This window comes from Dermacentor variabilis, chromosome 1 (assembly GCF_050947875.1).
Source record: "Dermacentor variabilis isolate Ectoservices chromosome 1, ASM5094787v1, whole genome shotgun sequence".
NCBI lineage: Eukaryota > Metazoa > Arthropoda > Arachnida > Ixodida > Ixodidae > Dermacentor > Dermacentor variabilis.
This window is the reverse complement of record NC_134568.1, coordinates 205,848,581-205,875,873: the sequence shown is the minus strand read 5'-3', so window position 1 is coordinate 205,875,873 and position 27,293 is coordinate 205,848,581. Positions and strand designations below refer to the sequence as shown.

General features: G+C 48.6%; 1 protein-coding gene across 1 annotated transcript in view; it reads left to right on the top strand.

Annotated features, from left to right (window-relative positions):
• The window catches only part of LOC142559151 (uncharacterized), a 282,617-nt gene that overhangs the window by 157,392 nt on the left and 97,932 nt on the right, over positions 1–27,293 (top strand). The window contains exon 6 of the mRNA XM_075670830.1: positions 20,544–20,647. Within this exon, the coding sequence (XP_075526945.1) occupies positions 20,544–20,647 (104 nt within the window). The remainder of the gene's footprint in view (positions 1–20,543; positions 20,648–27,293) is intronic.

Genomic DNA, 27,293 nt, shown 5'->3' with positions numbered 1-27,293 from the left:
CGCCTGGAGGCGGCGCAGAAGAACGCCATGCTCAAGGCGCTCCGCCAACTGTGTGTCGAGAAGGACGACCAGCTTCGAAGAGACATCGAGGAGGTGAACGAGATCCGCAAGGACTTTGAGGAACTCAAGCGGCTCTACGCTGAACGCTGTCGCCGCAAGACCTGTGCCATCATGTAAGAACTGCCGGTGTCACGCGCTGCCGCCGGAAACCTGCGCACCTTCCTGTCCGAACGCGTTCCGCGGCGGCGCTCCCACCCGCTCTGCCTTGAAATTAAAGTCGCCACGAAGTCTTCGCGTAACACCTTCAGCGCTGCTCGACCGCCACGTCTTTGTCACGAGAGACAACTGCCGCACCTCACCCGCAAGCTGCTAGTGCCCCATGGCGTCGCATTTCCCTCCTGCACAGCGTTCGGACGCCGTTCTTCGTCGCCGACCACATGCCGCCTCGCTAGCTGTGTTAGGGCAATTTAAGATTGGACGGTCCGCTCTCTCAAGCTTCAAAACTGACGTTCGTAAAATTAAGACAAAAAAGAAAGATAGAAAGCAAATCCTACTGTTGCTCCTCTCAAGACTGGCGGAATGCGAGTGGAACTGTTTCTGTGCCCCGGAGGACTTCCGTCGATGTGTTTCACGTGTTTTGCCGTTCCCATCGTCTTTTAGTTTACCTTCTGTTTCTTCCCTTTCTCTTTGTCTTTCTTTCCTCAATGTCCTCAACGCAGGCTTTGTTTTTACGCGCCCACTGTACTTTCACTAAAAATAAAAACGAGGTGACGTGACTTCGGCGTGCATAAGACAATGACATCTCTTTTACTTTCTCTTTCCTACGCTGGAGCTACTGAGTCGCAGCGATTCGAAGGCATGTGTGTTAAGTGCGGAGGGTCCAACAAAAAAATAAAATAGAAAAGGAAAGCAAACTTGTTTCAGGTTGAAGGCTCATCGACTTTGCTCCGTTTCATTTATGGTTCCTATTCAGGGACTACCCCTTAGTGGCTATGGTGTTCCACTGCTAAGCACGAGGCCGCGGGATCAAATCCCGGCCACTGCGGCCGCATTTCGAATGTGGCGACATGCAGAAACGCCAGTGTTTCGTGCATTGGAAGCGCGTTAAAGATCCCCAGATGGTCAAAATTAATCTGGAGTCCCCCACTACGGCGTGCCGCATAATCAGGTCATAATTTTGGCACGTAAAACCCCAGATTTCTTTTAATTAATCGGGGAAATAAGCTATAACGGGACCACAAACCGGTCACCAACAACTATCCTGTTTCTGAAACGGCTTAGCGATCCGTATGTATCACATGCCCCGAAAGCAGTAGAAAAACTTGCAGTGAAATTGCCACAGGCAAAGCTGAAGGCTCGCAACCCTTTTCCTTAGCAAGTGTTTGCCATTCGACGGCCGTCTTCGCTAATAGTATGTCCAACATCACGATTGGCTGGCATGTGCTATTGCGAACCATTTTATCGTGAGAACTCTTTTTGTGAATACGGACCCTTGCTTTTAGCAAGACACCTTATCCTCGGCGCACTGCATCGGTTAAGAGACTCTGCCGCCATCATTCATTTAGAGTCCCACACCACGAGTAACAAACACCAGTCATTGACTGCTTCTCATAAGTGAAAAAACAAATGGGCTGAGATGGGGCTCCATTTTGAAATGTTTTTCAATTTCTCCACTTTTGTTGATTATCGCGGCTGGCCTTAGTATGCTCGACTGATCTGGCCATGCATGGTGACATCTTCGGTGTATTCTCCCAGGTACTGTCTGTTAAGAGTGTTCCTTCCATGTGATGCTTCACTTCGGAAACTTCGCGGTTAACGCAGGCCCCAGGGCAAAGGTTAGCTCCAGCCACTTCTTCCTTCTCTTCCTCCGTACGATGAACCGCGTTCATGGCCATAGTGTAGTGCATCGGTTTCGCTTTCTTACGTTAACAAAATTTCTGAAACAGCTTCCCATGCCAAATATTATTGTTCAACAGTGTTCTTAAAGCAGCGCTACGGACGACGGCGAAATGTACACAAACGACAGGACGGGCGCCCGTCCGGTCGTCTGTGTGCTTTTCATCCTCGTCCATGGCGCTGTTTAAAGAACACTTTCAAGATGAACCAACTCGGCCAGATCAAGGTATTGTTATTCAACCAGGGGGTAACTTCACTCTACTCTGTTCACAGTTTCTCATCCGCCACTGGTATATGTGGCCCGGTATCTGCAGTCGCACTCATACCGAAGACTGGGTGGGGAGGGGGCGACCGCCTCCGCACTTTCGACGTCGCCGTTTAGTTTGCCGTGAGAAAACGGATGTACAAAAGATCGAGCGTATATAACCAGTTATTGTTCTTCATTTCTATATAACCGGCCCCAACCATGGAAGGAAATTAAGAAGAGGACGCTTGCGGAAAAAATTATCGCACCGTGAGCCAGTGTAAAAATGTCGTTACTCGGAAGCGTCACTAAATGCATCACCATGCCGTCTTTCACTTCTATGCTGAACCAACTGTCTTTGTACCCCGTTATAACACACATACTTCAGGCGCTCTGAACGCAATAGTACACGTGAATGAGCAGTCTGCCACTATGCCCGGTTATGTAGTCACCCGTTCCTGTGGCCTGTGTCCCTTGATTTCTGTCGCGCATGACTCTGTGGCACTCGTCATGAATATAATTGCTTGCGGCTCGCTTCCATTTCTTTTTTTTAAGCGTACTGGTTTTTTGGAAGAAATTCAGTTTGGCCTAGTTGGTGTTTACTGCATATCATAGTGACAGCAGATGAAGACGGTGACAGCGGAAGAGAACACAAAGACGACACGGGCGGTAACTTTCAACCGGTTTATTCACGGCAACCCGAGGCAGTATACAGACACATAGAACACGCGCAGAACGCAGCCACAAGAACACTCATCAGCCTAGCGTGGCAACCAATTATCAAAAAATATATCTCCGATTGAAAGAACCTAATGGAAGTATCACTAACACAGTCTTGGCCTTTCTTTTTTATGTGATATGCCTCCATCAGTTCGCGTGCAGTCTAGTCCTGGGTTCTCCCGAGAATCTTTATCTCCTTGAAAAGGGGTTCACAGGGGCCAGGCAAGTGCACCGATTCATCTTTCGTTAACGTTTGTTCATGTTCCCTGGCTCGATCATTCAGGCACCGTCCCGTCCGCCTTACGTAAGACTTGCCACACGCCAGGGGGATTTCGTACACAACTACTACATTGCATTTTGCATACGGCTTGGTATGGTTCTTGCCACAGCCTTGCCTTCCTTTAGTATCACCGGAGGTGCGAGGGCAGATCCGCGCCAGCTTAATAGGGGCTGAAAAGACAAGGTGGACTCGAAACCTGCCTGCCACCTTTCTTAGGTTGTGAGTGACCCTGTGAACATACGGTACCACTTCAGATCTTATAGCCATAGTAGTCGTCCTCACCCTTACTTTGCTCCTAGATCCTTTTACCTTCTGCAGGAGGGTTTCCACCACTGGCTTTACCATAAAGTCAGGGAACTCCTGCAGAAGATAAAACGATCTAGGAGCAAAGCGAGACTGGGGATGACTACTATGGCCGTAAAACCTGAAGGGGTACCGTATGTTCACAGGGTCACTCACAACCTAAGGAAGGTGCCAGGCAGGTTTGGAGTCCTCCTTCTATTTTCAGCCCCTTTTAAGCTGGAGCGGCTCTGCCTTCGCACTTCCGGTGATCCTAAAGGAAGGCAAGGCTGTGGCAAGAACCATACTAAGCCGTATAAAAAATGCAATGTAGAAGTTGTGTACGAAATCCCCCTGGCGTGTGGCAAGTCTTACATAGGGCAGACGGGACGGTGCCTGAATGATCGAGCCAGGGAACATGAACAAACGTTAACGAAAGATGAATCGGCGCACTTGCCTGGCCCCTGTGAACCCCTTTTCAAGGAGATAAAGATTCTGGGGAGAAGCCCAAGACCAGAATGCACACAAACTTATGGAGGCATATCACATAAAAAAGAAAGGCCAAGACTGTGTTCGTGATACTTTCATTAGGTTGTTCCAATCGGAGATAGATTTCTTTTTTTTTTATAATTGGTGTTCCCCGTAGGCTGAGGAGTGCTATTTGTCTATATATTGCCACGGGTGGCCGTGAATAAACCAGTTGAAAGTTACCGCCCGTGTCCTTTTTGTGTTCTCTTTCGCTGTCCCCGACTCTATTTGCGGTCAATATGCTATGCAGATATTTTTGGATCTTTCAGCCGTTTTGGTGGTCGATGGCACGGCGGTGATAGGTCGGACTTGGGCGAGAGAAGGCGGAGAAGCGCGCCGACGGAAAGGGCGCGTGCTCACTGGCAGCGGAGGGGCGGGAGTAAAGGTGATTGAGTGCAGAGGGGGGAATGGGTGTTTAACGCGAGCGTTCGCGAAAGCAAGTGACTTGGAGGAACTGGAGGGAGGAAGGGAAGGAGGAGGAAGGGAGGCTCTCGCTCGTTCGTCGCACGTCTCGCTGACCGCCCGGCGGGTAGTCAGCCCATCGTGGACGATGCGGTGGCCGAGAATTCATAGCAGATTCTCGTCCACGAAATAGACGCGTAGTGCACCGCCTATAGAGGCGCCACCGATGGCCACATAGCGGGTGCTTTGGAAAGTACGTTCGGGATGCAGTAGCAGATAATGCTTTGCAGCAAGGATGGCTGAAGTTCGCGACTGAGATTCCCCCTTCGTTCGGGCGACAGGCAGCTGCTTCAGCGGTGACAGGAGCAGGAAAGGCGCGGGCCTCCGTGAGAGCGGACATGTACACGATGTTACCGGAGTATGAGACAACGCAGTCCGTATACGTGCCAGGTGCGTCCCGCAGACAAGCGCAACGAAGCCCAGTTACAGGAAGTGGAACTTGTGTTAATAGCCGGGCTTCCTTTTGTTGACTAATGCGATGTCTTGGTAGTTTTCTTTTTAATTCTACCCTTGCCGTAATAATGTTTCTGTACGTCAATAATAGGCACACGTCGTCGTTGCAGACTTATATCTCGAACGACTCTGCTAGTCACGATGCCTGCGCACACTGTAGTGATGAATACACGTCACATCGCCGAATAAGTGCCGGAAAAATCCCCTCAAGAACAGTAATTGGGTGCACTAGTTAAGGAAGCCACTAAACGAACGTGTGAATTAAAGCTCCACTTAGCGCTGCACCGTCGATGCAATTCCAGTGCGTACGTCAACGAACTGCCCTTGCCGCTGCAGTTTTCATAATTTGAAATTCCCTTAGTAACTTGCTTGGACGCCTACAAAGCTCGTCTTATCAACTTTTGAAGTTTTCCTCTTTCTCTCTCTTTTTTTTCTTTTTTTTTTCAGTGTTACGCTGGAGAGAAGGCGCAATATATATTTACAAGCGGAGTATCACCGGACTAGGCAACCGGCCCTGGCAACAAGGCCGGATATAGTCCTTTGCGGCGTAGGCATTGCACACCTACGCCGCAAGATGTATTAAGGAAGGATACAACTGGGTACAAAAATGCATACGCAGAAAGGCACTCAGCTGTGGAGCAAACAAAGCACTCTGCGTAGTAAGTCTGCTGAGACCGCATCAAGGTGTAATAACTTCACAAACATGACGCGAATTACTCAGCGAAAATCAAACAGCAATACCCTATGCAGCAGCTAACAGCAATCATCGCCCTGAGTGACCTCTTTTCTAATACATTTCCCAAGCAAGCACAATATCGAAGATGGCCTCGGGCGAAAAGACTAAAGCTGTTGGTAAAGCCTGTAATCGTTCCGATAAAACACAGCGCGATGTACGCCCCTTAGCAATAAAGCGGGGCTATCGCTCGCTCGCTCACTTGGTCATTCGTCCGTTCGTTCGGGCTATTCGCTTACATTGACAACAATCGTCGATGGTCTATGCATATTTCTTTATTGACCCTCTGTATTCAGTGGACTTTTTTTTTTACGCTGACTCGCTATTGCGCCTAATGAGAACACACCACGCACTTTCAACGTATGTACAGTGACCTTTATTCACAACATTAATATATTTAACGCTAACTGCTGCTTCGATTTCGTTGAAATTTCGCGACAAGATACACCCGGAAAATACACTGACATAAGCGCCCCTTGCCACCTGCGGCAAAGAAGTGGGCCCGTATTCACGAAAAAGTACTTACGCTAGGTGTATTCGCACGAGCAGGTGTCGACGAATCGTAACAACGTACTATCGCGCTCAATATGAGCCGCAACACGCGAGTCGTGCCGCAGCTACGCTTTCCAGAAGAAAGTGGAGATGGATTCACCATTCCAGAAATGCGCATACCCCCATGATTTACGTTGTCTGCTTTCCTCGCGGAGCGATAATGCAGTGGCCCACAGAGCAGTTCGTAAGTTCTTGGCGCTTAGCGCAGCGTGCTCCGTCATGGCGCACGCTGCCCTAGCTTCACAATTATTTTGTTTTTGTTGCGACAGGAATTATATGGACACTCCCGGTGCATTGCCGCTGTTGTCGTCGCCGTGATGTTCTGTATGCGGGCCGTATGCTGTCATCATCATCATCATCATCATCATCATCATCATCATCATCGTCAGCCTGGTTACGCCCACTGCAGGGCAAAGGCCTCTCCCATACTTCTCCAACAACCCCGGTCATGTACTAATTGTGGCCATGTCGTCCCTGCAAACTTCTTACTCTCATCCGCCCACCTAACTTTCTGCCGCCCCCTGCTACGCTTCCCTTCCCTTGGAATCCAGTCCGTAACGCTTAATGACCATCGGTTATCTCCCCTCCTCATTACATGTCCTGCCCATGCCCCCCCCCCATTTCTTTTTCTTGATTTCAACTAAGATGTCATTAACTCGCGTTTGCTCCCTCACCCAATCTGCTGTTTTCTTATCCCTTAACGTTACACCTATCATTCTTCTTTCCATAGCTCGTTGCGTCGTCCTCAATTTGAGTAGAACCCTTTTCGTAAGCCTCCAGGTTTCTGCCCCGTAGGTGAGTACTGGTAAGACACAGCTATTATACACTTTTCTCTTGAGGGATAGTGGCAGCCTGCTGTTCATGACTTGAGAATGCCTGCCAAACGCACCCCCAGCCCATTCTTATTCTTCTGATTATTTCAGTCTCATGATACGGATCTGTGGTCACTACCTGCCCTAAGTAGATGTATTCCCTTACCATTTCCAGTGCCTCGCTACCTATCGTAAGCTGCTGCTCTCTTCCGAGACTGTTAAACATTACTTTAGTTTTCTGCAGATTAATTTTTAGACCCGTTCTTCTGCTTTGCCTCTCCAGGTCAGTGAGCATGCATTGCAATTGGTCCCCTAAGTTACTAAGCAAGGCAATATCATCAGCGAATCGCAAGCTACTAAGGTATTCTTCATTAACTTTTATCCCCAATTCTTCCCAATCCAGGTCTCTGAATACCTCCTGTAAACACGCTGTGAATAGCATTGGAGAGATCGTATATCCCGGCCTGACGCCTTTCCTTATTGGAATTTTCTTGCTTTCTTTATGGAGGACTACAGTGGCTGTGGAGCCGCTATATATATCTTTCAGTATTTTTATATACGGCTCGTCTACACCCTGATTCCGTAATGCCTCCATGACTGCTGAGGTTTCTACAGAATCAAACGCTTTCTCGTAATCAATGTAAGCTATATATAAGGTGTTGCGTTTCGCCTGCGACACGTGGTTTTGCCGGCGCGACTGCGGCGGGGCGGCAGACATTTTGGCCCGATCGTCGTCGCCGCAACACTCATCGCCAGGTGTTTCCAGGCGCGACTGCGGCGATGCGACCGCCTAGGGATCATCCTCGCATTCCAGTCATTGTGCCCGAAACAGGCGATGCCAAAGCAGGGATCTCATTCCAGTCATTGTGCCCGAAACAGGCGATGCCAAAGCAGGGATCTCATTCCAGTCATTGTGCCCGAAACAGGCGATGCCAAAGCAGGGACCATCCTCTCATTACAGTCATTGTGTCCGACCGGCAGCGCCACGACAGGGTGCTACGAGATCGTGCTCGACATGGTGCTACGGCATCGCTACGACAGTGTGCATCACCATTAGCCCATTGTACATTCACGTGCTCGTCTTTTGAGGGGTTCCTTCTTGCCCTCAACTGCGAGAGTATAAAAACAGCTGCCCCCGGACGCCAAAAGGAGGGCTCCGATTTCTTCTGTTGAGTGGAGTGCTCTCCCGTCTCTCTACTTCGGTCAAACCTGACCGCCAACTCTTTGCGATGTTAAAATAAACAAGTTGTTTCGTTGTTACAAGTCGACTCATGCTTTGCCGGGACCTTCGGATGCTTCCAGTTGTACCCCAGGCCGCCAGGCCAACGCTACCCTTGGGGCTTGCGACCCAGGTACAACCACGGGCGTCAGCGCCGAGTTCCCAACAGATCGTACCAGCGGTCGGATTCAAACATCTGGTTGGCAGCGGTGAGATCGCCTCCGACTTCAAACAACTGTCTGCCAGCGGTGAGATCGCGACAACGGAGGCCAGCAGCGAAGAGATGCAGTTGACTGTATGCTGAGCAGCTCAACGACGATCCGGGAGCAGTGCAACGAGCCCTGTGTGATGACTGGTTGCCTGCAGCGGAACGACTGCGCGGAATTCCTGCCTGCGAGGTTTGGTGAGTGCGGGACTTTCTTCTTCTGAGCTTTGCCAGGCTTTTTGTTAGTGTTAGAAACAGAGCTGGTAATTGTGGTTGTCGTTGCTGCCGGGTTAGTTTGCGGCAAGACAATAGTAAGCAGTAGAGAAAGCAGCATTCAGAGCAGCCATGGATTTGAAGTCGTTGCGCAAACCGAAATTGTTGGAGCTTGCAAGAGAGTTGGGTCTGGATGTCTCGGACAAACTCAGAAAACCAGAACTGCTAAAGGCTATTCTTGAGTTAGAGGCTGAGGATGACGAGCTGTCGGAATGCCTTGAGACCATTGAAGAGAGGGAGACTGCAAAAAGAGAAGAGCGTGAACGTAAAGAACAGAAAGAAAAAGAAGAGCGTGAACGTAAAGAACAGAAAGAGCGAGAGCAACAAGAGCGTGACCGTCAACACGCTTTGGAAATGAAGCGTCTTGAGGTAGAGATGGAACGCGCTCGTAATGGAAGTCAGGCACACGGTGCAGGAGAACGCGTATTGTTCAAAATGACTGACCTAATGCGGCCGTTTAAGCTTGGAGAGGACATTGGTTTGTTCCTGGTTAACTTTGAGCGAACGTGCGAGAAGCAGGGGTTCTCTCGGGAAACGTGGCCACAGCGCTTGCTCACTTTGTTACCCGGCGAGGCGGCCGACGTAGTCGCTCGCTTGGATAGAGAGGAAGCAGAGGATTTCGACAAAGTGAAATCGAGTCTTCTAAAAAAGTACCGGCTGTCTGCGGAGGCGTTCCGTCGGAAGTTTCGGGAAAATGAGAAAGGCAGAAGTGAGTCATATACAGAGTTTGCGTATAGGCTTATGTCGAACATGCAGGAGTGGCTCAAAGAAGAGAAAGCGTTTGGTGACCACGATAAAGTTCTGCAGTGCTTCGGGCTAGAACAGTTTTATAGTCGGTTACCGGAGAACGTGCGATACTGGGTCTTGGATAGGCCAGACGTTTGTACGGTGGCTAAAGCCGCTGAGCTAGCCGAGGAGTTTGTGACGCGTCGGGCTCGCGGAGCTAAGGACGGTCAAAAGGGTGAATTTGGCTCGAAGTTTGAGAGGCCGAAGTTCACACCCATGAGAGCAAAGGGGAACACGCGTAGTGAGGATGCAAGTGAAAGCAGTCCGACCAAACGTAAAGAGACGGCGGCAGCCGAAGCCGAACGCAGAAAGCGGTTCGAGATGAGGCGAGCGCGCTTGTGTTATACGTGCCAGAAGCCGGGTCACTTTTCGGCGCAGTGTCCGGAAACAACACCAAAAGTTGTGTTTTTTTCAATAGGCAGCACTGACGAGAACATGAAGCTTCTCGAGCCTTACATGCGAGACCTCCTCGTGAACGGGAAAGAGTGCCGAGTGCTTCGCGATTCCGCAGCTACGATGGATGTAGTTCACCCGTCTTACGTAGAACCCCATATGTTCACGGGCGAGTGCGCATGGATCAAGCAAGCCGTGGAAGCTCATAGCGTGTGTCTGCCGGTAGCAAAAGTGCTTATTGAAGGACCTTTCGGAGCGCTTGAGACAGAGGCGGCAGTGTCATCTATGCTGCCACCCCAGTACCCGTACCTATTTTCAAACAGGTCCGATCACCTCCTGCGCGAGAAGGGGCTTTTGTTTGGTGAAGCTAGTGTTCAGGCCTTAACCAGATCGAAGGTTCGGGAGCTCGCTGCAAAGGCGGTAGTTGCGGGGCCGACGTTATCAAACAACGAAAAAGGGTCAGAGGCGCAGCAAGCTGATATTCAGAGCACGCCCGAACTGAATAAACTTGAGTCTGTAACGTTAAAGGCACCAGATACTGGAGAGGAAAATCCCGATGCGGGAAAGTTAGAAGAGCTATCTACTGATTTGCTCATCGCGCCTACGTCAGACGGACTTGATAGGTTGCTAAAAGTCAGCCGGACGGCTTTGATAGCCGAGCAAAAAAAGGATGGCAGCCTGGAAAACGTGCGCTGCAATGTCAAAGAAGGTATCGCCAGGAAAACTGCGCGTTTTGTGGAAAGAGGTGGAGTCCTGTACCGGAAGTATCTAGACCGAAGAGGAGTGGAGTTCGATCAGCTGGTCGTGCCTCAATGCTATCGTCAGGATCTGTTGCGCTTGTCACACGGGGGTTCGTGGTCCGGACACCTAGGAGTTAAGAAAACTAAGGACCGTCTCTTGCAAGAGTACTATTGGCCAGGGTGTTTTCGGGACGCAGACCATTTCGTGAGGACATGTGACACTTGTCAGCGGGTGGGCAAACCAGGGGACAAATCAAGGGCGCCGTTGAAATTGGTACCTATCATAACGGAGCCTTTTAGACGGCTCGTTATTGATACAGTGGGACCTCTGCCGGTAACAGCCACGGGGTACAGACACATTTTGACTGTGATCTGCCCAGCGACAAAGTTCCCTGAAGCAGTGCCGCTTAAAGAACTCAGCTCAGTTGAGATAGTTAATGCACTACTGTCCATATTTGCGCGAGTTGGTTTTCCTGCAGAAATTCAATCAGATCAGGGCACAGTGTTTACTAGCGCTTTGACGACAACTTTTCTCGAAAGGTGTGGGGTAAAGCTGCTACACAGCTCAGTGTACCACCCACAGTCGAATTCCGTTGAGAAGCTCCACTCCGTCATGAAGCGCGTGTTGAGAGCGTTGTGTTTTGAACATCGAACTGACTGGGAGCTGTGTTTGCCTGGGGTGATGTTTGCGTTAAGAACCGCGCCGCATGCGGCTACGGGGTTTTCGCCAGCTGAACTGGTGTACGGTCGCTCGCTTCGATCTCCGCTTCGCATGCTTCGAGAATCATGGGAAGGTAGGGGCGACGACCCAGTCGTGGTGGAGTACGTGCTTAAGCTCCTCGAACGCTTAAGAAGGGCACAGGAGTTGTCAGGTGAAGCAATGACAAAGGCCCAGCAGAGGGCCAAGGTTTATTATGATCGGACAGCCAGGGCCCGTCGTTTTGAGGTTGGCGATGAGGTCATGATATTGCGCACATCGCTAAACAACAAACTAGACGTGCAGTGGGAGGGCCCAGCACGAATTGTTCAGAAACTGTCGGACGTTAACTACGTGGTAAGTCTGCCAGGAAAGCGGAAAGCACAGCAAGTTTACCACTGTAATCTGCTCAAACCTTATAGACAAAGGGAAGCAGTGGTGTGCATGATGATAAACGTTCCTGAAGAGCTTCCGGTCGAGCTTCCAGGACTAGGCTCAGTGACGAACAGGGAAGACACCGGTCAAGTCATTAGTGACCTTATCAGTAAAGCACCGCTGTCGCCCGAGCAAAAAACCGAACTACACCAGCTATTACAAGAGTTTCAAGGTCTGTTCTCTGAGAGGCCTGGTAGGACTTCTGTACTTACTCATGATATTGAACTTACCTCCCCAGAGCCAGTACAATCCAAGGCGTATCGGGTGTCACCCCGCCAGAGCGATATTATGGAGGCTGAGGTAAAGAAAATGCTACAGCTCGGTGTTATTGAGGCAGGTGAGAGTGATTATACCTCCCCTTTGATTTTAGTTGAGGTACCGGGCAAGGAACCTCGTCCTTGCGTCGACTACCGCAGGCTTAATTCCATCACTAAGGATCAAATTTATCCGATCCCTAACATCGAGGAGCGCCTTGAGAAAGTTAGTAGCGCTCAGTTTATTTCCACCCTAGATCTTGTCAGGGGTTATTGGCAGGTTCCACTTACAGAAGAGGCTAGTAGGTATGCGGCGTTCATTTCACCAATGGGAACATTCCGTCCTAAAGTGTTGAGTTTTGGTTTGAAGAACGCGCCATACTGTTTTTCAAGCCTCATGGATAAAGTGTTGCGGGGACAGCAAGAATTCGCTTTACCGTATCTAGACGACGTAGCGATATTCTCCGCATCCTGGTCTGAGCATATGACACACTTGCGGGCAGTGCTAACCCGCCTGCGCGAAGCAGGCTTGACAGTCAAGGCTCCTAAGTGCCAGTTAGCACAGGCCGAGGTTGTCTACCTCGGTCACGTGATTGGTCAGGGTCGTCGCCGCCCCTCTGAAATAAAAGTGGCCGCTGTGCGAGACTTTCCGCAACCGCGCACGAAGACCGATATTCGGTCGTTCTTAGGTGTCGCCGGCTACTATCAGAGGTACATCCCTAGGTACTCTGATATCGCGGCTCCCCTGACGGATGCTCTAAGAAAAACAGAGCCTCAAACAGTCGTCTGGGACGAGACAAAGGAAAGAGCTTTTAGCGCCCTAAAGAGTGCCCTAACAAACCAGCCTGTGCTACGATCGCCAGACTATACAAAAGGGTTCGTTGTTCAGTGCGATGCTAGTGAGCGAGGCATGGGCGTTGTACTGTGCCAACGGGAAAATGGAGAAGTTGAACACCCCGTCCTGTATGCTAGTCGTAAGCTGACCAGTCGTGAGCAGGCGTATAGCGCCACCGAGAAAGAGTGTGCATGTCTCGTGTGGGCCGTTCAGAAATTGTCATGCTATCTAGCCGGCTCAAGGTTTATCATTGAGACGGATCACTGCCCTCTCCAATGGCTGCAGACCATCTCTCCCAAAAATGGCCGCCTCCTGCGCTGGAGCCTCGCTTTACAACAATATTCCTTTGAGGTGCGTTACAAAAAGGGGAGTCTCAACGGTAACGCCGATGGCTTAAGTCGAAGCCCCTAACGTAGGAATCAGCCTCAAAATTGTTTGTTACTGATGTTTTTCTTCCTGAGGCAGGATTTTTTTTTAACATATTGCTTTTGTTTAGTGTTTCAAAGTGATGATATGCTTTCTAGTGCAATTTTTCAATTTGTGGACGCGTTCTGAGTGATGCTAGACTACTGTAAGGAACTAGGCAGTGGTATAAAAAGGGGAAAGAGCCTGGCAGGGCTTAGTGAGGGTTGTGCCGTGCTTGCTGACTGAGCGGTTGAGTTTCAGCGTAGTTCTAACGCTTGCCGGGAACGAGAACAAAAATGTGAACTCTCCCGAAGTCACTTTGCAGTGTCCCGTGCGAACCTGAACAAGAGAACGAGGCCTTCTCTGTGCGCTGCGCTCAAGAAACGTCGAGGGACGCCCGACTTCGGTTATGAGCATCATCGAGCGACATCCCTCCGGACAGCGGATGCAGTCCCCTGTCCATCGGGATCTCCTTCCCCCGGCGGGGCGGTCTGTTGCGTTTCGCCTGCGACACGTGGTTTTGCCGGCGCGACTGCGGCGGGGCGGCAGACATTTTGGCCCGATCGTCGTCGCCGCAACACTCATCGCCAGGTGTTTCCAGGCGCGACTGCGGCGATGCGACCGCCTAGGGATCATCCTCGCATTCCAGTCATTGTGCCCGAAACAGGCGATGCCAAAGCAGGGATCTCATTCCAGTCATTGTGCCCGAAACAGGCGATGCCAAAGCAGGGATCTCATTCCAGTCATTGTGCCCGAAACAGGCGATGCCAAAGCAGGGACCATCCTCTCATTACAGTCATTGTGTCCGACCGGCAGCGCCACGACAGGGTGCTACGAGATCGTGCTCGACATGGTGCTACGGCATCGCTACGACAGTGTGCGTCACCATTAGCCCATTGTACATTCACGTGCTCGTCTTTTGAGGGGTTCCTTCTTGCCCTCAACTGCGAGAGTATAAAAACAGCTGCCCCCGGACGCCAAAAGGAGGGCTCCGATTTCTTCTGTTGAGTGGAGTGCTCTCCCGTCTCTCTACTTCGGTCAAACCTGACCGCCAACTCTTTGCGATGTTAAAATAAACAAGTTGTTTCGTTGTTACAAGTCGACTCATGCTTTGCCGGGACCTTCGGATGCTTCCAGTTGTACCCCAGGCCGCCAGGCCAACGCTACCCTTGGGGCTTGCGACCCAGGTACAACCACGGGCGTCAGCGCCGAGTTCCCAACAGATCGTACCAGCGGTCGGATTCAAACAAAGGGTTGGTTATATTCCGCCCATTTCTCCATCACCTAATCGATAGTGTGAATATGGTCTATTGTTGAGTAGCGTTTACGGAATCCTGCCTAGTCCTTTGCTTGACAGAAGTCTAAGGTGTTCCTGATTCTATTTGCGATTACCTTAGTAAATAGTTTGTAGGCAGCTGACAGTAAGCTGATCGGTCTATAATTTTTCAAGTCTTTGGCGTCCCCTTTCTTATGGATTAGGATTATGTTAGCGTTCTTCCAAGATTCCGGTACGCTCGAGGTCATGAGGCATTGCGTATACAGGGTGGCCAGTTTATCTAGAACAATCTGTCCACCATCCTTCAACAAATCTGCTGTTACCTGATCCTCACCAGCTGCCTTCGCCCTTTGCATATCTCCCAAGGCTTTCTTTACTTCTTGCGACGTTACCTGTGGGATTTCGAATTCCTCTCGACTATTTTCTCTTCCATTATCGTCGTGGGTGCCACTGGTACTGTATAAATTTCTATAGAACTCCTCAGCCACTTGAACTATCTCATCCATATTAGTAATAATATTGCCGGCTTTGTCTCTTAACGCATACATCTGATTCTTGCCAATTCCTAGTTTCTTCTTCACTGCGTTTAGGCTTCCTCCGTTCCTGAGAGCATGTTCAATTCTATCCATAATATACTTCCTTATGTCAGCTGTCTTACGCTTGTTGATTAACTTCGAAAGTTCTGCGAGTTCTGTTCTAGCTGTAGGGTTAGAGGCTTTCATACATTGGCGTTTCTTGATCAGATCTTTCGTGTCCTGCGATAGTTTACCGGTATCCTGCCTAACGGAGTTACCACCGACTTTCATTGCACACTCCTTAATGATGCCCACAAGATTATCGTTCATTGCTTCAACACTAAGGTCCTCTCCCTGAGTTAAAGCCGAATACCTGTTCTGTAGCTTGATCTGGAATTCCTCTATTTTCCCTCTTACCGCTAACTCATTGGTCGGCTTCTTATGTACCAGTTTCTTCCGTTCCCTCCTCAGGTCTAGGCTAATTCGAGTTCTTACCATGCTGGGGTCACTGCAGCGCACCTTGCCGAGCACGCCCACATTTTGTATGATGCCAGGGTTAGCGCAGAGTATGAAGTCTATTTCATTTCTAGTCTCGCCTTTCGGGCTCCCCCACGTCCACTTTCGGCTATCCCGCTTGCGGAAGAAGGTATTCGTTATCCGGATATTATTCTGTTCCGCAAACTCTACTAATAACTCTCCCCTGCTATTCCTAGTGCCTATGCCATATTCCCCCACTGCCTTGTCTCCAGCCTGCTTCTTGCCTACCTTGGCATTAAAGTCGCCCATCAGTATAGTGTATTTTGTTTTGACTTTACAGATCGCAGATTCCACATCCTCATAGAAGGTTTCGACTTCCTGGTCATCATGACTGGATGTAAGGGCGTAGACCTGTACGACCTTCCATTTGTACCTCTTGTTAAGTTTCACAACAAGACCTGCCACTCTCTCGTTAATGCTATATAATTCCTGGATGTTACCAGCTATATTCTTATTAATCAGGAATCCGACTCCTAGTTCTCGTCTCTCCGCTAAGCCTCGGTAGCATAGGACGTGCCCGCTTTTTAGCACTGTATATGCTTCTTTTGGCCTCCTAACTTCACTGAGCCCTATTATATCCCATTTACTGCCCTCTAATTCCTCCAATAGCACTGCTAGACCCGCCTCACTAGATAACGTTCTAGCGTTAAACGTTGCCAGGTTCATATTCCAATGGCGGCCTGTCCGGATGCTGTAGATGCGAGTAAAAGCATGCAAGGGTGAGCCGAGGGTGGTGGCTTGATATCGCGCGCGCAAGGGAGCAAGGCGGGGAGGCAATGCGCCATCTTCCACCGCTCTCAAGGCACCGGTAGGGAGGCGTCTTACTCCGGCGGGGGCTGCGTATGACGCAGCTGAGCGCCGGTCCTATCTTGAAAGCGATCTGCCATGAGCACAGAGTCTATAGTCGGGTACAACTTTAGAAATAAAGGGGAGGCCCCGCCCAGATGACCAAAGCGCGACAGCCGATTGCCTCCGCGAATAAAATAGTCCCGCTAAAAAAAAAATGTGCTTCTGAAACGCGCAGTTCTTGGTATAAATAAGGACTTTTGTATTTTGATGACTGGTTTAGTAGAGCTCTCATGTGCTACAGCACGTGCCCGATCGCGCGAGTAAAATAACTCCGTGCCTTCCACAACGCTGCCCGTCCTCTGCTCTTCAGCTTCATGCAAGTGACACAAGTAGAAAGAGCAGCTCTGCATGGCTGTTGCGTTGGTTTACATGTACACGGCACATTTACCACTCGTTTTCCGAGCTTAAAATGGATCAGTTGCTATTGAACAGGTACTTATAATAAAACAATGCATTTATCGCAACCATTACAAACCTGGGGCGAGAATACGGCCGAGGCAGGAAAGGTACAAAAATGCTTTATTCATCGTTTTAGATACATACACTTGGTTATAAATAGCATAAAATTTATATTTCATTGGTTTTGTGTTTTCACAATTTTTTTCCTTCTCACTTTTTTTTTTTTTTTTGCAAGCCTGCAATCTCGCCAGTTCGCGCAAGGCATCCGTGCGAGTTTTCCACCATGGAGCCCAGCGAGGTGACATCGGAACGCATTCTACAGCTTGCGCGTGCAGTGAGCACTGGTGGACAGCAATAAATCGACTGTGTTACACAACGCTCGAACACCGCCGCTAGACGCTCGCCTATTTCATTGCTGAGAACGCTCGTTCACGCTAAGTTGTCGGTAACAAATCTTTGCGTTGGAGGCTTCTTTTGCAAATATTTTCTGTTGAGACACTCGTAGGTTTGTTTAATGCGTGCACGCTTTTCTCATTTCTCCTGAAAATGGTTTTGCCCCATCACTTCACCTCGTCCGACGAAAAACGCAGCGACACAGTACATGAACACACCCGCCGCTAACAGTAGGCACCAGACCTTGGCAACCTTTCCTCGTCGTAACCTCACTCAGGAGCGAAATAAAACATGGAACAAACACGCAGGATGTGTGTTTGTAGCGGTGTGTCGCCGCGGGATCCTGGGGACGTATTCTGAAACGTTCGCCGCCGCGAAAGTTTCGCCCTGGCCACGCCTCCGCCGTTGCGGCGCGCTCTGAATGGCTGCTTTGACAAAACCGGAAATTCAGGTGGCGCAAGTGAATTTCCGGTTTTGTCAAAGCAGCCATTCAGCGCGCGCCGCAACGGCGGAGGCGTGGCCAGGGCGAAACTTTCGCGGCGGCGAACGTTTCAGAATACGTCCCCTGTTTTCACGCAAAGCGTAGCGCAACGTCAGCGATCCTCCTTGCAATATTTCTTCGCCGGATCACGGCTCAGAATAAACGCACGTGGCACAAATCGTGCATCGTAAGCTCGCAGTAATATTTTCGGCATGATAGACCATCACAAACAGTTCGGGAATTCACTCTGACGAGGGGCTGACGCACACAGCTGACGCGACTTAGCCCAGTTCGAAGCGCGGGCGGTCATCTTCTCCGTCGGCGGAGTCACCGGCCGTCCGGCTCATGACGTCAGTCCAGAGTGCGCGCCCATTGGTGGATGCTCGTGTGCATCCGCCTCGGAGGAGTAAACGCCCCCTTTTTTCTAAAGTTGTACCCATTCCTTCGTGGTTGTACCCGACTATAGCTGCGCCGAGGGCTTACAGCTTTGTGTGCTCTGTGTTCTCGCCGCTTAGCTCGCGTTGAAGCGAGAGGCAGCACGAAGGTTTATTCTTTCGCTGCTGCTGCCGCTCTACCTCACTCCAGCGTTTTGACATCGAGTGTTCGCGCTCATGGTGTGAGGTATGCTTATGTTTGCCTGTGCGCGCGGGACACCATGCTTGTTAATTTAGTTAATAAACGAAGTGTTACGGGTTTATACAGCCGATAAAACAACTATCCTTACTTCGTATAGCTGTTTACTACTTTTCTGTCGCAATCGATGCTTCGCCTTTCAGGCGAAACTGCGACTTTCTTTTTTTTTTTTTGGAGCGGTACATCCTCGGTGGACCAGTGCATTATCGCTTCGCGAGGAAAGCAGACGATAGGGGGGGGGGGGGGGGGGAGGTATGCCCATTTCTCAAATTGCGACACCCTTTCCACTTTTTTTTTTCTCGAGAGCGTCGCTGCAGCCACGGCTCCCGTCTTGCAGCTCATATTGAGCGCGATAGCACATGTTATTAGCGAAGGTAGTTGGCCAGTGGCAAACAGCACTTACGAACGAAAACCTCTGTGAATTCGGTCGATGGACTGGTTTCGCTGCCTGCTGGCAAATTAATGACCGGGCCACGTGGACTGAACGAAACAGCTGCGCAGTGACACAAAGTCTATTATTGAGCGATACGACGAGAGTTGGACGAAGATAATGTAGCGGCGATCGCTAAATATTTTTAAAACGTTGTAAGAACAAAATTGAACCTGTAGATGCCCCTTTACCGTGCAATTTAACCCTACTGATCTCCAACGCGTTGTTAGATATTAGCGGCACCTTGCAAATAAACAAAGATGTTGACAATGTCCACACTTGGTGCGGACATTCCTTCCCCGGGTCACGACCAACTATATGACACGCTGTGCGCCACGTGGCGCGAAGCACGGTGTAAGAGAAAACGACGAGCCACATATAGTAATTGTGGACGATGAGCAAAACGAGAACAAGGTGAAAGCGGGAGCCAGCGCTTCGACAAGTGGACTTGTCTTCTTCAAGGCGACATATGCTTTCCTCGCCACAGTATATATAGGTGGGGTTCTTCTAAAGGGGAGAGGGCGTAAGGCGGGTGGGCGCGCAACGAGCGAAAGTGCGTCAGCGGCGAGGGTGTCGAATTGTGAATAAAGGAGTGCTGTGCACAGGGCCAATGACACGGCCGTCTGTCAATCATGTGTCAACGGCCGTGTGTCAGCCGGCGTGTCAACGGCGTGCACAGCACCCCTCTATTAACTGTTTCGCTGGTGATCGTGGGCTATCGTGCCTCTGAAAGGGATAATAGAAGGAGCGGCAGAAACCGGTGCTCGTGAAAAAAAAATTAAAAGAAAATATTGAAATGGAATAGATAAATAAATAAAAAAGGAAATAAATCGGAAACATAGGAAAAAAAACTCTAAGCAACCAAACTACGTGTTGTTGCCTATAGCTTGGAATTTATCATAGCGAATCGATTCTAAAGCTCCCTTTGGAACGTTTATGCCTATTGGTTGCAATGTCTTGAACTTATGGATAAGGTATGATTCTCTGTATTTTCTTTCTCGTTCAGAACGGAAATTTGACCGTAAGATGTAAAGAGAGTTTTAGTTCATCAAAGTTATCAGCTTGTTGGTTTAAGTGCTGGGCGACGGCTTTGTGAAGCTCTTTAGATGTGTCCGCGCGATGTCCGTTTAACCGACAAGTCCACTTGTCGAAACGTTGGCTCCTGCTCTCACTTTGTTCTCGTTTTGCTCATCGTCTTGAATTTCCATCTCCCGTCTTCTCCCTGTTTTCCCTGGATATAGTAATTGCGAAGGACACGAATGAGTTCGGTGAACTGTGATGGGCTGCTTTAATAGAGAGAATTGTTAATTAGAGGAATGGCAGAGAGGTTGGCCGGAGGAACCTGCCTCTGGTCTGCTACTCTAGAGTGAAGTAAAGGATAAGAGGGTAAAAAAAAGGAAAGTAAAAGAGGATGAGGAGTCATGATGAAAGACTGCGATCAGCTAAGTACCTGCTGTTCGATGTCATACATGCGCAGTGTCCCTGAAAAGTGCACAAGAAGATGCTCACTATGTAGAAACAACAGGCTTTATATTTACACACACAATTAGCACAAAGCCGTGGATATACGTACACACACAAACTAGCTACAGGTATTGCACGAAGATGTCATAGCCGCCGAAACAGGCTTGTAGATGTTCTTCCACGCGCCGATGATTTCATCTGTGATGGGAAAACGATTGAAAAGCACGCCTAAACTTACTTGCCGTACCACAGCAAGCATCAAAACATTCATTATGACTGCGACAGTAAGCCCTATAATATTGCCGGAGCACGTGAAAAAGAACTAAAAGAAAGATATATATATATATGTAATCTTTCTTTTTCAGTATCGAGTACAAGAACCATCATCACACCTTCTGGATTGGTGGGAATGACCTGCAGTACGAAAATTGTTTCACCTGGGCTGACGGTCAGGAATTTGAGTACACACGTAAGTTCTGATCACTATACAATTTAGATATTAATCAAAGGTGCCACGTATACTGTGGCCAATAAGCTCAGTGTCACGTGTATTCTATCATATGCCAGCAAACGTGACTCCTGACACGAGTCAGCCTCCAAGCTGCTGTCTTCGTAAGACGATCTCATGGAATGTCCTCATTATCAGCGTCTGCGAAGACGTTGACAGACGTGCTTTAGCCGTGGTCAAGCTACTTGTACCTCACAGTCGTGCCCCTTTTATATTCCTTTTTTCTTCTGTCGCATCCACCCTAAGCCCACCCAACTTTTTTTTTTTTTCGGCGGACGATGTAATTCTGCGATTAATAGGACCTCTGAAGCTTGTTTCTGTCGCAGAGCACGAAATAGCATTCTAGTGCATGCAAACACATTTCACGTTGCTAATATCTCTGCACGTATCATTTAAAGATGGCATCTCCCTATTTCAACTGGAGGGGCAGGAATCAAACTGTTCAGACAGGAAAACAGTGGCTAACTGTGAGGTGTCAGATGTTTTCAGAAACACGCTGAGTGCTGTTGAGTTACCATTTCTAGAGCAGAAGCACAGCAGATGGTGAAGACAATTGACGAGGTCCATGTTTGACGGCGGACAGTGAAGAGGCAAGCAACATACGGACAACACTGGCATTTCACGCATTCAGCCGACGCGACGCGAGCGTTCAGGCAGCATGTATGTGCTGGGAATAGTGTGTGTTTGTGTGTGTGTTTGTGTGTGTGTGTGTGTGTGTGTGTGTGTGTGTGTGTGTGTGTGTGTGTGTGTGTGTGTGTGTGTGTGTGTGTGTGTGTGTGTGTGTGTGTGTGTGTGTGTGTGTGTGTGTGTGTGTGTGTGTGTGTGTGTGTGTGTGTGTGTGTGTGTGTGTGTGTGTAGGCAGTGGGTGGCGGGAGGAGGAAGGGTCATTGAAGCTCGAAACAAGGAAGGAGATCTGTGCCGCACGTGTAGTCCAGCAAGAACGCCGGAGCGGAGATCACTTTCGCGCGTCGATCGCAGCATGCCGCTGCCCAAGCCTGTAACACGAGAAAGCACTTGCACCCTACGCGACTAGCTATCCATCGATAAGTTCGTTTCTTCCTTCGTTTCTTTCCTCGTTTCTCTCTTTCATTTTCTTTTCGCGTTCAGTTCCGAAAGGAGCCGCCGCCTTCTTAACTCTGATAAACGAGGCAAATCGGCTCAGCCGCATCCCTGGAAGCCAGGAATCTGCATCCCTCCTCCCTGCCTGCGCATTCCCTCTTCCATAGGCGCAACATGAACAATAACGTCCCTGCGAGGGGCTCGGCCCGACCACGCGGATCTTCGCGAACGTCACGGAGCGCGCCAAGTTTCCGGCGCGGCGCGCGGACGAGCTTGGCGGTTCAGCCTGCGCCATTCCTGCGCCCCCGCCTCTCCTCGTCGTTGCGCCCGGGGGCCGGATGTGGGCTTCTTCTCGCTCCCGTCTGAGAAACGACGCCTTCCTAGCATAGCGTAGTGTGCATGCGAGCGCCGTCGTTAACTCGTGGCGGGTGAGCCTCGCGTGCGCCTTGAAGAGGATCAGCGGCCGGAGATACCCGGGATCTGCGAGGCCCACTGTTGGAGAAGGTCTCCGGACGCTTCTCCTGCATGAGTCGAGGTGCGCGCTCGCCGCGTGGCTGCCCTGCGAGCTGATTTACGGCCGCCGAGGCGCGCACTCTCGCAGCGGCGAAATGCAGCGAAGGATCAACCGCTGTGCCGCCATGAGTTCTCGGCAAGGCCACCTCCGAAAGCGCGGATGCGCCTGCTCTGGCCTTCGCCAGCAGTATGCGCCTAATTTTTTTTTTATTCGGCACTTATAATACTTGCACTCTTTTTTTTCTCTGGCGTGTGAAATAGCCGCAGTGTGTACCAGCACGTACTGTCGTTCCCAATATTCTGCATGGTATGAATTGGACCTTTGATTGCCGTGTGTGGAAAGTGAGAAAAGATAGAATTGCTACAACGCGGTCGCTCGTGATTTGTCATTTTCTGAAATTTCCTATTGAGTAAAATATCTGCTCAAGCAGTTCCATAGAACACTTGGTGACTCATTTATTGGTTGGTGCTTTCCTTAAATAATGATGCGTCAAGCAATGGTCAAAACAATTTGTGAGCAGCACAGCACAAGCGCTGCATTATACTGTACGTACAGGCGCCGACAAAAGTGGCATACTCCACGCAGTGGGAGCCGGAGCAACGGCAAACTGCATCGCAACGCCATCTACAGGCAGCATCTGGGATCGAGACAGCCAATGGGTGCCCTTTATTATCTGCAAGCATGTCGCTTGACTCGTGTCAATGTTTCGTGCTTCAGCTCGCCAAAATGCTGAGCGACGCCGCTGCAGTAGCAATCTGCGTGGCATGTACAGGCGCCACTTTTGTCGGCGCCTGTACATGCTTTGACTTTGACTTTATTGAAATTTAGACAATATACAGTTGTCCGGATGAAGAGGGCTAAAGGTGACACACGTGGTCACCTGACTAGGCCCTAGACACCCTGAATTCACGCAAGCACAGTTTCGACATGGTGAGTTACGAAGTGCAAACAATTTTTTTTTTACAGGAAGACTACAACAATTCTCATACTGCAATATACATACACTGTACATTCAAATCAATCTAATTAAGAAGCTATAATAACTACAAACTTGTTCCTTTACAAAAAAAAATCAAAGCAAGAAATCCAAACTAGATCTCCTATACGACAATACAAAAAAAAATGTTCACATGACAAACATGTTCACTTGACAAAAAAAGACAAAGGAAAAACATTCTAACTGGTCTATACACGATTTAAGAAATATCTCTTTGCCTGGTTTCGGAAAGCAGGCAAAGAGGAACAGTTTTCTATGATATCAATCAGAGCAGGATAAAGGTTTAACAAATTAGGAATTTGCCAACCTAATAGTTGTGTTCCGTAATTCGTCCTACATTTAAACTTGATGAAATTGGTTCTCCTAAATTCGTAATGTGATTCATGTTTGGTATACCTCAAAGAGAAGAGTTGTGGATCAATTTTGAAATCTGAAAATGCAAGCTCTGATAATCGCAGTTTATATAGTGATTCAATGTCCAGGATGCGATTCTGCGTAAAATATACAGATGTTGATTCACGTAGTGGTAGATTTTCAATAAAGCGCACACTTTCTTTCTGTAATCGATGGAGGCTTTCCATGTCAGACCTAGTAGTGGTGCCCCAAACAAGCAGGCAGTAATGTAGTCGCGAATGAACAGTATTAAAACACAGTTGACGTCGCAAATAACGAGGCAACAGTAAGCGAAACTTGTTAAGCGTACCAATACAATGTGCAATATTGCGCTTAATATAGTGAACATGGCAAGACCAATGAAGGTTTTCATGAAACTGAACACCTAAAAATTTGTGTTACCTTCTTTAACGGTGGCGACTCGAATGCAATATCAGTATTAATATAAACAGGTCTGTTAACAGGGGTAAAACCAATGTATTTAGTTTTGTCAACATTTAATGAGAGTTCATTTGTAACAAGCCAGTCAGATAGATTCATAAGGCACAAGTTTACACGCGGAAGTAAGGAACCTAAATTGTCACGAGAAAAAAATACACTTGTGTCGTCAGCGTAAAGGATAATAGAAGGGGTTTGTGGGATAGATACCATGTCATTGATGTATAAAAGAAACAGAGTAGGTCCTAGGATTGACCCCTGAGGAACCTCAAATTTTATTAGCTCAGAATTAGACGTGGCATTATTAATAACAACATACTGGGAACGACCGGAAAGGTAGTTCTGCAATAATTTAAGTGAAGTGCCTCGTATTCCATAATACGGTAGTTTGCTAAGAAGTATATTATGTTTAATAGAATCAAACGCTTTGCTGAATTCTAGAAAAACACCTAATGTGTACAATTGATTTTCTATGTTGTTAATAAGTTTATCCTTAATACTGAGCAAGGCACATTCAGTTGATTTCTTCCTCTGAAATCCGTACTGGCTGGGAGAAATTAACAGGTGTTTGTTAAAATAGGTAGTAATCCGTGTATTAATCACTTTTTCTACGATTTCGGAAAACAACCGTAGAACTGATATAGGTCTATATTTACTAATTATATTTCCAGCACCGCCTTTAAACAAAACAGCAACTCTTGCCATCTTCATTTTTTCGGGGAAATACCTGTTGTCAAGATTAGATTTGTTATATCGCAAAGAAGGTTAACTATTAGGTCAGCAATTGCTTTAATTGGTGCTACCTTAATGCCATCAAAACCGCAAGAACAGTTATTTTTGAAACGTAATAGAATATCAATAATCTCTGCCGAAGTAGCTGGATATAAGAAAACGCTGTGCTGAAGATTATATTCCATGTATTTTCCAATATTACTGGGCGTTCCTGCAGGAAAATCTCCAAATGCCAAAAAAATGTCTGTTGAACTCATTGGCAAGAGCTTTACCACTCAGAACCGTTCCTCCAATTGTCATTTGTGTGGGTATATTTTTTTTCTGATTTCTGTAGAAGATCTTTGACTGTACGCCACGTTTCTTGAGGGTCAAAGGAGATATCTGAAAATTTATGAGCGTAGTATTGACTTCTAGATTTTCTTATATCTGCACCTAATTGATTTCTAACTTTTTTATACTCTTTCAGAACTGTCAAGTTTTTAAATTTTATAAACTGGGAGAAAAGCCTATTTCGTGCCTTGATTCGCCTGAGCAGGTCACGTGTAATCCAAGGCTTCATTCCTTTTCTGTACTTTGCCATTGTTACAACTGGGAAAGTGCTGTTAGTGAAGGTAAAAAAATGCCCAATGCCGCTCTCAGAGAATTAAATTCTGGAGTCTTACGTGCCAGAACAAGGACACGATTATGAGGCACGACGGGCGAATTAATTTTGACCATTTGGGGTTCCTTAACGTGCACCCAATGCACGGTACACGAGCGTTTTCTCATTCCGTCCCCATCGTAATGCGGCTTGCCGTGGCCGGTATCGAAGCCGCGAGCACAGCAGCGCAACGCCATAGCCACTGGGCAATGCGCCGCTCTCGGCTTGCGCGTCAAGTTCTTTTGCTGAATACAAGAACGTTTACTTTCTCTGGCATATAGAATAACAGCACCTGCAGGCACGGCTTGCCTTGCATGAGCTGTGGCTGGTCCCGGCGTTCGCATGCAGACAAATGAGTAAATGCGTCGCGGGAGCTCGAGCGCGTTTGCGCTTCAGCACCACTGAATTTAATTACCGTGTTGTTGTGCACTGAGTTAAGAAAATAATGGCCAAGTATAAAAGCACCAACAAGTGCACCAGCAAAGAACGTTTTTCATGCGGCTTTTAAGCAAGCACTAGAAAATTTTGAGCTGCATAACGCAAGAATACATGTCACACTCTGTCTTTGTTAATGCCGCCGCATACCTTCTTTTTCATTTTTTTTTCATTTATATATTTATTTCAAATCTATTATATTTCAAATCTTTTTTTCACTCTAGCGTCATGGATGCACCAAGGTATCTCGCGACAAGTGCGTCCTCGTATCCCAAGCAGCGTGCATGGCCGCGGGGAGCCGGCAATACTTGTTTGTTCGCCACATAAAGCGCGCTCCTCTAAGCTTCCATTTCCGTTCGCTCATGTTTTCGTTTGCTCTTTCCAAGTTCAAACGCGGCGCGCAAAGCAATGAAGCCACCTGCGCGAGTGGTGTGCATCGTGCTGTGTGGCCGCAATAAGTTGTGGAATGCTGTGCGTGCGGCCCAGGAACGCAGCCGTCCCTTTGGACGCCGCACATGTATTTTTTTTCTTTTTAGTTTCTCGTCGCTGATGTTTCCTCCTCTTTGTTGCGCTGCCCCAACTTCCACATGCATATATATATATATATATATATATATATATATATATATATATATATATATATATAGAGAGAGAGAGAGAGAGAGAGAGAGAGAGTGGGGGGGGGGGGGGCAACGTGCCCCTGTGTTTAACAGCGCCTTGTGCAATGGTTCGGCAGAATCGCGACTTTCTCCACGAATCTCGCGGCCTATCGGGCTCTCAAAAAGGGAAGCAGCAACGAGAAATAAGAGAGGGAGGAGACGATTCAATGTCTGTGTGCCGCCAGGGAATGCACCGACGCGAAAGTATTAAACGGGCGCGCGCACTGACATAAATAATTCAGCACGTCGAATCGTCGTCCGACATCGGAGGAGGACGGGAATAAAAGCGGCTTTAAAAAGAAAACGATGGGCCTCGCAAAACCCATGCGGCGCGCAAGCAAAGGAGGAGCGGGCTAGCAAAAGCAGACGGTTCGCTGACGATCGCGTGGCAGAGGCAAACCTAAAATAGATTTCCGGGTAATTGCGTTTTTTGGCTTAGCGTGGCGCATTCTTTTCATTCTGCTGCGGTATATCTTAAGCAGCATTTCTTTAAGGGGAAGGAAGAAAGGTGGGGGATAGCGCTGAAGGGGCGTTGGCGGTTCCGGGGCGGTAGGCCCTTTCACTTGATCATAAGAAGAGTCGCGCAAGAAAAACAAAAACGGAAAAGGAGGCAAGGGTTATGCAGGGGAAAACATGCGTTTTATTCGGCTGACGTAAGCAACGTACAATTCGTATATATACTCAACTGAAGGCGTGTGCTGTAAGCCGAAAGGCGGGAATGACATTTCTTTCTTTCTTCC